This window comes from Gymnodraco acuticeps, unplaced genomic scaffold, assembly GCF_902827175.1.
Source record: "Gymnodraco acuticeps unplaced genomic scaffold, fGymAcu1.1, whole genome shotgun sequence".
NCBI classification, from domain to species: Eukaryota; Metazoa; Chordata; class Actinopteri; order Perciformes; family Bathydraconidae; genus Gymnodraco; species Gymnodraco acuticeps.
In genome coordinates this window covers 333,235-345,290 of record NW_022991300.1, presented here as the reverse complement: position 1 = coordinate 345,290, position 12,056 = coordinate 333,235, and the positions used below count along the sequence as shown (strand labels likewise).

At 43.1% G+C, this 12,056-nt stretch overlaps 1 protein-coding gene across 1 annotated transcript; it reads left to right on the top strand.

Moving 5' to 3' along the window:
• Positions 1–4,350: 4,350 nt before the first annotated feature.
• Positions 4,351–11,126, top strand: LOC117562370 (odorant receptor 131-2-like). Its single transcript, XM_034240189.1, has 3 exons — positions 4,351–4,367; positions 8,552–8,681; positions 10,374–11,126. Exons 1-3 carry the CDS (start codon positions 4,351–4,353, stop codon positions 11,124–11,126), a joined length of 900 nt encoding a protein of 299 aa, XP_034096080.1.
• The last annotated feature ends 930 nt before the right edge of the window (positions 11,127–12,056 follow it).

Here is a 12,056-nt window from a genome sequence, read left to right as displayed (position 1 = left end):
GAAAGTAAGCATCAAGAAATCAGGCCTTGTCCTTTTTTCAGATGAAGTTTCTCAGAAAACTAGTCAATTACCGTTTTACCAAGTAAAACACTGCAAACACATAATAATAATAACACGTTTTATTTCGAGGCGCCTTTCAGGACACCCAAGGTCGCCTTACAGTGCATTTAAAAGTTAAAACAGCTACATAACATCATGAAGGGCAGTGTAGACACACACACATACACACATACACACACACACACACACACACACACACACACACACATACACACACACACACACACACACACACACACACACACACACACACACACACACACAGCCTCTTTATATTAAAATGATGTGCATCTGATCTGCAGTGTGTATGTTCGCCCTCTATGACTAAAGGTTGGTTCGTATTTGTTCTCTCTCCTCCTTTATGTAGAAACAGATAGTTTCATGTGTTTGGCATTTATATGTTATCATGTTGTCTGTTGCATTAATATCAATTTGTATGATTGTGCTATAATATTATAATTCTTAAAAAACGTTGTTACCTTTTTTCTGTTTTAATGCTCAACAGCAAATGGGAATATGAGTCATTTCCACAGATGTGAAACTACAGGTGTGATTAATAACTGCTCTTCAGTAACACACAGGGACATTTAATGCAACATAACTAGAGTTCATCTGATATTACATTTCTATTTTAAATATTATAAATGATCAGTATCTGTGCATTAATGATATATACCTAGTGACGTTTATTGAAGTTGTATTGTCTTCTGTTTTTGACATATTGCATTATTTATGTTTTTATTTTTACCTACAGTTTTATCTTTTTGAATTTAAAATATATTTAGTCGACTAATCCCTGCAGATTATATGGGCTCTTTAGTCTCTTGCACTTTTGGATTTAAAAAGTGTAAAGTATACTGCATGTTGCATTGTTCGTGGATCCTGAGGCTTCTTTTCTACAAAACAACTGATCTGTAGCTGTTAGCCTTTACATCTTAAATTAAGGATTTAAACCATTTTAGATCACTTCTAAAAAAGTTGCTATGATGCAAAGACATTTCCATTAAAAAGGCCCAAGAGATATGTTATTAATATTTAACATGTGAACCAACTTCAGTCTTGATTATAACTAATACATATTTATTGATTTTCTGAATTATTCACCCGTGTTTGTCCAAATTAATTTGTTGCATAATTGAAGGAAACTGAGACACGAGATTTGAACCTTGAATGAGAGAAAATCTAATAGTTGAAGAAAAAGCACTATGATGGAAAAAATGCCTCAACACGTTTTATGTTAAGCTTATTATATTATTATTTGAGTTAAATATTTTAACCAACATCAGTCTTGAAGATAATTAGCAAATATTTTCAAAATTTAACAATTTTAAAATGTTATGAAACTTTTGACCTGCACTATTTTATTTATGATTATACTGCATGATTTGGAACGTGACCTTTTCTTCCGCACAACAGCATTGAATGAGAGCAAATCTAATTGTTGGACAAAATATGCCTATTTTCTTTACATTAAGTTTATTTCCCCTTTAACTGAGTTCAATTATGTAATCAAAGTCAGTCCGGATAATAACTACAAAATGTTAATAAATGTTCTGGATTTGAGCCCTTATTCAACACTAATTTAGTTGCACTTCATTATTTAATGTCTTCATTATACCGTATGTTGCATTGTTGGAGGTGACACATTTAAATCTGTAATAAGAGCAAATCTAATAGATGTTTTTTTATAATTGAACACTGTAAAGCTTTGTAATTATATATTCATTTCTGGTAAAAGCGCTTTGAACTGCTGATAAATAGCATGCATTACTTGTATTACTTACATTTCTTATACTATCTACATACATAAGAGTATAATTCATATGTATAATATCAGTTAAAATAAGTGCTTCAACATAGTTAACATAGGGGGCTCGTCCGGGATACTGCACACTTTTTTCGTTGGCATGATCAAATGTTCTTTAAGAACTCTTAAAGGACCTCTGACCTCATGTCCAACGAAAACAGTTTGCAGTATCCCGGACGAGACCCCATTGTTAACTATGTTGAAGCACTTATTTTAACTGATATTATACATATGAATTATACTCTTATGTATGTAGATAGAATAAGAAATGTGCAGAATATGACAGTTTGATGGTGGAGGTACACACATATTGATAGATGTCTTGTAATGCGCTGTTGAGGAACCTGTGACCCAAGTTTTCCATTCATTGCATAACTACACCATAGTTGTGTATAATATGATATGTCAATAAACCTTTGACAATCTTGAAATCTTGAAAGGGATGTGCAAAATAGCCATAATATACAGTCTTTAATGAACTATTAGAAGATAATAACAAGTAATGAATATACTTTATTACTCGTTTCAATTCATGTCAATTGCAGATACATGTTTAGTCTTCTCAAGCACCAACTATCAAATATCTCTCCTGATTGTTGGCACTTGACAATCACCTTACCTGAATTTTACTCAGGTGTAACTAAAGTCTGATTTAAGGGTTGTTTATATTTCACATCATTAATCAGAATCTGCAAAGTAACTGTAGTGGAGTAAAAATACCAGGTTAACCTCTGAATTGTAGTTGAGTAGAATTACAAAGTAACAATGAGCTGTCATGTGGGTATATACACTGAACAAAAATATAAACCCAACACTTTTGTTTTTGCTCCCATTTTTTATGAGATGAACTCAAAGATCCCCCAATAAAGCAAAACTGCACGTTTCAGAGTGGCCTTTTATTGTGGCCAGCCTAAGGCACACCTGTGCAATAATCATGCTGTCTAATCAGCATCTTGATATGCCACACCTGTGAGGTGGGATGGATTATCTCGGCAAAGGAGAAGTGCTCACTATCACAGATTTATTCAGATTTGTGAACAATATTTGAGAGAAATGGTTATTTTGTGTATATAGAAAATGTTTTAGATCTTTGAGTTCATTTCATGAAAAATGGGAGCAAAAACAAAAGTGTTGCGTTTATATTTTTGTTCAGTGTATTAATGCTGCGCATTATGGACACAAGCGTTCTCATTCATAACACTCCGTTCGATGTCTCACTATCAACGCGTATGCAAACAGAAGCATCAATCTCATTACGCCAATCCTGATTGGCTGGTGATCTTGACGTCTACGTCAGGGAATCCACCCACCCTTTAAGTAGCTTGCGCTACGTCGCAGCGTCATTCAAACACCTCTTCTCGCTTCAGAGCACATCTCGACTATCAGTAGCCGGGCTAGCTTAACGGTCCACAGACTGAACCCAAGCTGACATTCGGTCGACGGGCGCTTGCCGGTTACTTTTTTGCTTTGCAGAAGAATTGAACAAATATTAACACACCAGTTAATATTGTAATCTGCCCCGCCGTTTTTTCTTTCGAAATAACGGTAAGGTTTGATTTTTTTCTTCAAACAGTAACATACCTGTTGCTAGTTTATCCCTCCGCGTCGACACCACAGCGAGCGGGGACGGACTCTACTCTCCCTCACACCAGAGGAGAAGGAGATAAGAAAGATATTAACACACCAGTTAATATTTTTTAAAGAAAAATCTACCCCGTCGTTTTTTCCTTTCGGAATAACGATAAGGTTGGATTTTTTTCGGTAACATACCTGTTACTAGCTTGTCCCTCCGCGCCGACACCACGGCAAACGAGGATGGACACTTCTCTCCCTCACACCAGAGGAGTCGGAGGCTCGGAGGCTCGGCTCGGAGGCTCGGCTCGGAGGCTCGGCTCGGAGGCTGCGGGTTTAGGATCTCGGGCACGGACTCACACCAGGTCTGCTCGTCCTGCCTTGGGCTGGAACACAACCAGGAAGCTATCGATACCCCCAGTTCGTGCGGGCATTGTGCCCGCTTCACCATCAAGAGCCTCTGCCGACGGCTAGCGCGCCAAGCTAGCCTGTCGGGACGGGACCCCTTCATGTCCGTTGATTCGCCGGCCGGCAATCGGGACATGGTGGCGACCGCCGCGGAGATTGAGCCCCGCGCTGTGTATGGCCGGGGCTCAACAACGGCGGTAGCCGCGGAATCGGAGCCCCGCGCCGTGTCAGGCTGGGGCCCGGTGGCGGCAAGAGCCGCGAGAGCGGAGCCCCGCGCTGTGTCAAGCTGGGGCTCCCAACTGGACCTCACTGTGGTTCCACCCGCGGAGGATGTCCTACAGCTGGATTATATGGAGGAGGATGAAGAGGATGCCTCTGAGTTCCTCTTATCCGACTCGGATGAGCACGAAGATGACATCTTCGTTTCATCTGCCCAGGCTGCCAAGCCGGAGGCGATGTCCGCTCCCCCGGGCGAAAGCACACCAGCTTCGCCCTGCCTTAGTATGGACTTGCAGGCCATGTGCCAACGCGCTGCGTCCAGGCTGGACATCCCCTGGCCTGAAGTGGCCAAGGAGACCTCCAGATCTCGCTATGAGGGGAAGAACTTGCCCCAAGCAGCGAGGATGAGGAAGCAGCTTCTCCCAGTCTTTCCAGATATGCTGGACGAGGTGTCGGTCTCGTGGAGAGACCGCCATTTCAGCAACAAGGCCCCAATCCAGGGTGCCTCCTCTTTGGACTGTGTCGGCAAGGAGAAGCTCGGCCTGCTCCGCATGCCGCCCATGGAACCGCTGGTGGTAGCCCACCTCCAACCGCGGCTGGCTTCGGCACCGAGCAGGAACCCCACGCTACCGGCAAAGGCAGACCGCCTCCAGTCAGCAATGACCGAACGAGCCTATAAAGCCACAGCTTTGTCCGCCAGGGCGCTCAACGTCTCCTCGCTGCTGACCGCCTACGTACAGTCGGAGCAAGAGGCTATTACGCAGACGAATGTCCTCGTAAAACACCTGCTCGACCTGGGTTTCGTAATAAACACAGAAAAGAGCATATTGTCTCCAGCCCAGACTGTACTCTTCCTGGGCCTATGCCTGAATTCAGTGCCTTTTACAGCCCGCCTGTCAGCAGAGAGAGTGAAAGCCTTCAGGGCTTGCCTCGCTCATTTCCAGCCACGCAAATATGTTCTCTTCAGATCATGTCTGCGGTTACTGGGGCTCATGGCGTCAGCCATCCTGGTGGTACGACTGGGACGCTTACATTTATATACAATATTGTGGTCATGTTGTCTGTCCTCACGAGGACATGATGTCCTCTGAGAAAAGGCAGAAAGCGTTTCAGGGTGAGGAACACCGCTAAAAGCTCCAGATAATTGATGTGTGACCGTTGGAGGTCTCTGCTCCAGAGACCCCTCACAGGTCGACCTTCGTATATAACCCCCCCAGCCCGTCAGACATGCGTCTGTGGTGCAGCCAGTGGCGCAGTGCCATTACGCATTTCACGCACGGGGTCCAGTCTGAGGGCAGCTACCCAGCGCTGAAACTCCCTCTAAGGGGGTTTGTGTTCTCTCCAGTTACACATGCTGGCACGCAAACTGATCTTATGGAGCTGCGGACGTCTCCTCTCTCTGAGAGCGACGCACGTACCAGGAGTGATGAACCTCGGGGCAGATCTGCTGTCCAGAGGTGCACCACTATATGCAGACTGGACTCTACATCCAATAATTGTGAGTCAGCTGTGGGTGTGTTACGGCCGGGCCGCGGTGGATCTGTTTGCATCAAAATAAATCAATGTCAGCTGTTCTTTTCAATGCGCGATTTAAACGCACTGTTAGGCGTGGACGCGCTCGCGCACGCTTGGCCTCCGGTCCTTCTGTACGCGTTCCCACCCCTGGCTCTGATACCCCCAACTCTGGCCAGAGTGAGAGAACAACGCCACACACTGATCCTAATAGCTCCACACTGGCCTGCAATGTACTGGCTGGCGGAGATATATCAGCTGCTGTGCGGGCAGCCGTGGCAGCTCCCACTACGCAGGGATATACTGTCTCAGGCGGTGGGACGATTTTTCACCCACACCCAGAGCGCTTGGCACTATGGGCCTGGCCCGTGAGTGGTATAACCTGAATACAGTGGGACTCCCTCAGAAGGTGATAAACACTATTCAGAGTGCAAGAGCTTCCTCCACCAGGTCTCTCTATGACTGTAAGTGGAGGGTGCTTGAGGAGTGGTGCCTTCAAAAAGGACACATCTCTTTTCAATGTCCTGTCGGGGTGATTCTATCATTTCTACAGGACCTGATTGATAAACACAGAGCTTTCTCTACGATCAAAGTGTACCTGGCTGCTATTGCTGCATGCCATGTGGGCTTTGAGGGAAAGACGGCTAGCCAACATCCCTTGGTCTGCCGTTTTATGAAAGGGGCTCACAGGCTCCTCCCTGTTTCCAGGTCACTGGTGCCCTTATGGGACTTGGCAGTGGTTTTAGATGGGCTCAATCGACCTCCATTTGAACCTCTGGAAGAAGCTGACATGAAACACCTGTCACTGAAGACAGTGTTGTTACTGGCTCTGGCATCTGCCAAGGGAGTCAGTGACATTCATGCGCTCTCTGTACATCCTTCATGCACTCAGTTTTCCCCGGGGCAAACGAGAGTGTTGCTGAAGCCCAACCCTGCCTTTGTACCTAAGGTGGTTGGCTCATGTACCCCCATTGACATTGAGGCATTTCCTCCGCCACTGTGTTCCTCTGAGGAACAGCGGCCGAATTTGCTGTGCCCAGTCCGTGCTTTACGCACCTATATGGACAGGTCAAAAGAGTTTCGATGCAATGACCAACTCTTTGTATCCTGGGCTAACCCTCATAAGGGCAAGCCCGTTACCAGGCAACGGCTCTCCCACTAGATTGTGGAAGCGATTGCTCTGGCTTACACGAGTCAGGGTTTGCAGGCACCATTCTACTCGTGGACTGGCTACATCCTGGGCTTTGTTCAAGGGTGTTTCCATCCAAGACATTTGTGCAGCAGCGAGCTGGTCCTCACCGCTCACTTTTGTCTGCTTTTACAGGCTAGATGTCTCTGCTCCAAGTGTGGCCCGCGCAGTGCTGGGCCCCGTGTTGAGACAGGGTTCTACCTGTTAAGTTCTGTTTGTTTTGGTGATTTTCGAGATAAGCATGTCTAGCAATACGGGAGTTTCAATATCCCATAGTGAGACATCGAACGGAGCGTTATGAATGAGAACTATAGGTTACTTACGTAACCCCAGTTCTCAGAGTAACATGAAGTGAGATGTCTCACCAGACGGCCCTTCTTGCTAAGGCGAAGCGAGAAGAGGTGCTTATTTTGAATGACGCTGCGACGTAGCGCAAGCTACTTAAAGGGTGGGTGGATTCCCTGACGTTGACGTCAAGATCACCAGCCAATCAGGATTGGCGTAATGAGATTGATGCTTCTGTTTGCATACGCGTTGAGGTGCATCCCATAGTGAGATATCTCACTTCATGTTACTCTGAGAACTGGGGTTACGTAAGTAACCTATAGATTTTCACCCATTTATTAATTATATGTTTTACATTTGATAACACCAATGTGTTTAATACTGGCAACTTCTAATTGTGGGAAAAACGAAAACGTTCAGTAGAGACGTCCCATAGAACATTTTGCGAAACACAATAGCCAGCATGTGTAGTTCTGGGGGGGCGTTCGATTCCAGTTTTGGATAGTCTGGCGTGGTTTCGTTCCATTTCAAACAGCTGTTTGACGCTCGGCGTAACCTTGGCGCACTGCCACTCCAACATCCGATCCCAGAGCTTGAAGATTAATCATGGGGACAGTAGTCCTAAATGATAGCTGGGGATTATGGGTAGTGTAGTGTCTTCGGCCATCCTAAACTCAGAAATGTTGACAATCGCATTGATGCTCGAAATGTCCCTTATAGGCCTACGTCTGTTTCCGGTTATTTTTATTTTGAAATTCAGTTCCTGACGGACGCCATAAAAGCCAGAGATTATGGAATTAAACCAATAAATAAAAGCAAGGATAATTGTGTGTTATTGGTGAGTAAATAACAGTGTGTTATTTTGAAAAGAATAACAAATTAGAAGGAAAAAAAGATTTAAAAAATACAGATTTCAGTATTCTGAGGCTCTGAGCCCCATTTATTTTCCTCACAGACGGAAACAAAAGTCAGAAATTATACGATTTAAAATAAAAGCAATCATTGTGGCTTGATATTGAGTAAGAACATGTTTTTATGAACCACACAGCTTCCGGTCTTCCACGACCCGACCGGCGAAAAAGACGTGCTGCAGGCACGAAACACATTACCAGTAGAAATACATTGCTTTTAAAATCGTGCTGTGCAACACGAAAAAAAGGGGAAAATCGTGTTGTTGAACACGAATCAATAGATTAAAAATCGTGTTGGTGATCATGAAATACCATGAGACTGGGTTGTTGTATTATATGCTTTTTGATAGCCATACTTTGAAGATCACTATATTGTCTGTTAAACCTTTGATAACAATTGAGAAAATAATGCAGACCCAACATTTCATAAACTCCTTTTTGGCCAAATGTTTTGCTGTTTTTGTAGTTCTTAGTGCCTATTATTTTTATTTTTTTCCATTTGTAGAACTTTTTGTCCGTTGTGTTTGCATTATCTTGACGTTGTCTTGTATCTCTTCTTGTGGTTTTCTCAGCTTGTCTCCTTATGAGTAATTTCACCACCGTCGTGTACCGGGACAGTTTGAACGTGGCGATAATCAAGAATGTTGTCACCGTGGTTCTCTGCATCTTCATCAACTTCATCAATGGCACGCTGGTGCACACCTTCAGGAAACACCAGGTACATACATTTAACACTTGTGAATGGATGTTTAAAATGCGTTGTTTGGAGCTTTTGTAATTAGAAAAAAAGCAATGTTTCCATGTCTTTATGAGGAGCTTTATTATAACAATATAGCAACTTCAGCAGAGGTGGGAGAAGTACTCAGATCTTGTTTTTGAGTAACACTAGAAGTACTCAGATCTTGTACTTGAGTAAAAGTAGAAGTACTCAGGTCTTGTACTTTAGTAGAAGTAGAAGTACTCATATCTTGTACTTGAGTAAATGTAGAAGTACTCATATCTTGTACTTGAGTAAAACTAGAAGTACTCATATCTTGTACTTGAGTAAAAGTAGAAGTACTCAGATCTTGTTTGTGAGTAAATCTAGAAGTACTCAGATCTTGTACTTGAGTAAATGTAGAAGTACTCAGGTATTGTTCTTGAGTAAAACTAGAAGTACTCATATCTTGTACTTGAGTAAAAGTAGAAGTACTCATATCTTGTACTTGAGTAAAACTAGAAGTACTCATATCTTGTACTTGAGTAAAAGTAGAAGTACTCAGATCTTGTTTGTGAGTAAATCTAGAAGTACTCAGATCTTGTACTTGAGTAAATGTAGAAGTACTCAGGTATTGTTCTTGAGTAAAACTAGAAGTACTCATATCTTGTACTTGAGTAAAAGTAGAAGTACTCATATCTTGTACTTGAGTAAAAGTAGAAGTACCAGATTGTAGGAATACTCTGTTAATGTTGTGCACCGACATAAATGTTAAGTCTAGTCATGTTTCATGTTTTGTTTAACCATTTTCTGTCTCCCACTTCCTATCCTGGTGTGTGTCTCCCGCCCTCATCAGCGTCAGCCCCGCCCCTGATTGTCCCCACCTGTGTCTTGTTATCCTGTGTTTAAATTCCCCTGTCTCCCAGTGTTCAGTGTCAGTTCGTCTTGTCTCTTGTCATGGTCATACCTATGCGCTCTTTGTGCTCTTGTATAGTTTTTGTTCCTCACTATGTGAGCGCTTTCATTTTGTTCTCAATTTTTGTCATCTCATCTAGAGATTCGATAGTGACCATTTTTTGTTCATCTTGCTGTTTTTTTTGGAAAATAAAGTATTGTAGTGACCACTCATTAATACACTGGGGTTCATAATTCACACATGGAACTACAGTTGGGGTTTTGTTTCCACACGGACATGTTAGGTGTTGTCTATATATGTTGTGTGCCCTCCTCTCTTCACTCTCTTCTTCCCGGACTGCAACCGGACAGCATGACTTTAGTTACTCTCAAATAAAGTACCCTTTTGCACCTTCATTGCACCGCCTCTGACTCCCTATCTCTCGGCAATACAGTATCTTACCTCTGTCTCCTGAGTCGTGCAATTGGGTCCTACATCCTGAGTGTCTGAGTTCATAACAGTTACAGTAAAAGTCCTGCTTTCAAAATGTTACTCAAGTAAAAGTAGAAAAGTATTCTCATCAAAATATAGTGAAAGTAGTCGTTGTGCAGATTGGTCCATTTCAGAATAATATATATGATATGTTTTATAATGATTGATCATGAAAGTGTTCTCAAAGCTGGTGAAGGTGCAGCTAGTTTGAATGACTTTGTATACTGCAGGGTAGCTTGTGAATTTACTCCAGGTGGAACTAAAGTCAGATTTTACACTTGATTATATAGTATATATTATATATATTTGTTTCTCTTCTCCTGCAGGTTTTCAACATGAACCCTCGCTACATCCTGTACATCCACCTGGTTCTGAACGACATGATCCTGCTCACCACCTTCACTCTGGTCTATGTCCTGAGTTACATCGTCTACACGCTCAACGTCTCCTTCTGCATGTTCCTGCTCAGCATTGCCATATTATCCAACGTCAACAACCCGTTCACGCTGGCTGTGATGGCGGTGGAGTGTTACATCGCGGTGTGCTTCCCTCTCAGACACTCCCTCATCTGCACGGTGCGGAAAACATACGCCGTTATCGGCCTCATGTGGCTGATCGGACTCCTCACCGTACTTCCGGATATTTTCAACGCTTTGGCCACAGAGTCCCTGGACTTCTTTCGCTCCAGGGTGTTTTGTTTCAGTGCAAATGTCTTCAGAAACCCCGTTCTTAAAGAGAGGCGAGACGTGTCCAACATCGTGTGTATTGTGATAATTTGGCTCACTCTTTTTTACACGTACTTCCATATAATCTGCATAGCGAAGTTAGCGGCGGCGGATAATAAAAAGGCGAGAAACACAGTGTTGCTGCACGGATTCCAGCTGCTTCTCTGCATGCTGACATATATTTTCTTTTTATCCATCGAGGGCCTCACGTTTCTTTTCCCCAAAGGAGTGCTGACCATTCGCTTCATCATTTCAATACTCATCCACATTCTGCCTCGACTCATCAGTCCGCTGGTTTACGGGCTAAGAGACAAGATGTTCAGGAAGTACCTGAGGAAATACTTACCCAGCTAGAAATGTTTGGTTCTAAAAGCATTCTGAGAATGTTACCATTCACTGTTCTAGTAATGTTTTCAGGGGGAAGTTTTCTTTTGGTTCCCAGAATGTTCTTAACGGAAGGATAACTTTCTCTAAAAACATTCTTAAAATGCTTGGTAATAACCTTCTTTAAATGTTTTTGATAACATTGTTAGAACATTATGAACTATTCTTAAAACGTTTTCAGCTGCAAGTTAGATTGTTTTATGTTGCCAGAAATGTTATTATTTTAGAATAGGATAATGTGCTTTATCGTTCCGATTTATCAGAAGTCTTTTTTATTTTTTTTAAATGCGACCAGCAGCTACTACAAGTCACTGTCCGTGTCACATGTACTACTGGAGGGGACCCAGAATCAGACTCGGAATCAGCTGGTGAAAGTAACATTTGTTTATTAGAAAAGGGGAGCTGGGAGTGGAGGTTGGTTATGGCGGCAGTGGGAAACAGTTGTTCCAGGGTAGGTGGAGAGGCCTGTCTGTAGTGATGGCAGTTTGACACTGAAGCTTCGAACGGAGCTTCAACCCTGGACTTCCTATTCCATACAAGCAGTGATTCGAAGCTTGCTTCAAATCACGTGACATATGACGTCCGAAGCAGCAACTGCTTCAAATCACGTGACATGTGACGTCCGAAGCAGCAACTGCTTCATTTCCTGAATGAATCACTTGACTGGTTCGCGGTCCATTCACGCGATTCAATGCACTGCCTCGTCTCGATTCTGACAGGTGACAGGTTGAAACAGTTTCAAACTTGAGTGCTTCAACACTTTATGACCGCTCTAAACAATGCACAATGTGTGGGTTGTTGTCGTAGTTTGCGTTGTTGCTGTTGAGTTGTTGTTGTTATTGCATTTGATATCATTATAGAGCAAGCCAGGAAGTAAGATAGGTCGTTCTGGCTCGGGAA

Excerpts from the sequence above, each read along its gene's own strand:
- LOC117562370 (XM_034240189.1), top strand. Across the intron at positions 8,682-10,373 it reads ACACCTTCAGGAAACACCAG|GTTTTCAACATGAACCCTCG; the intron begins GTACATACATTT and ends CTTCTCCTGCAG.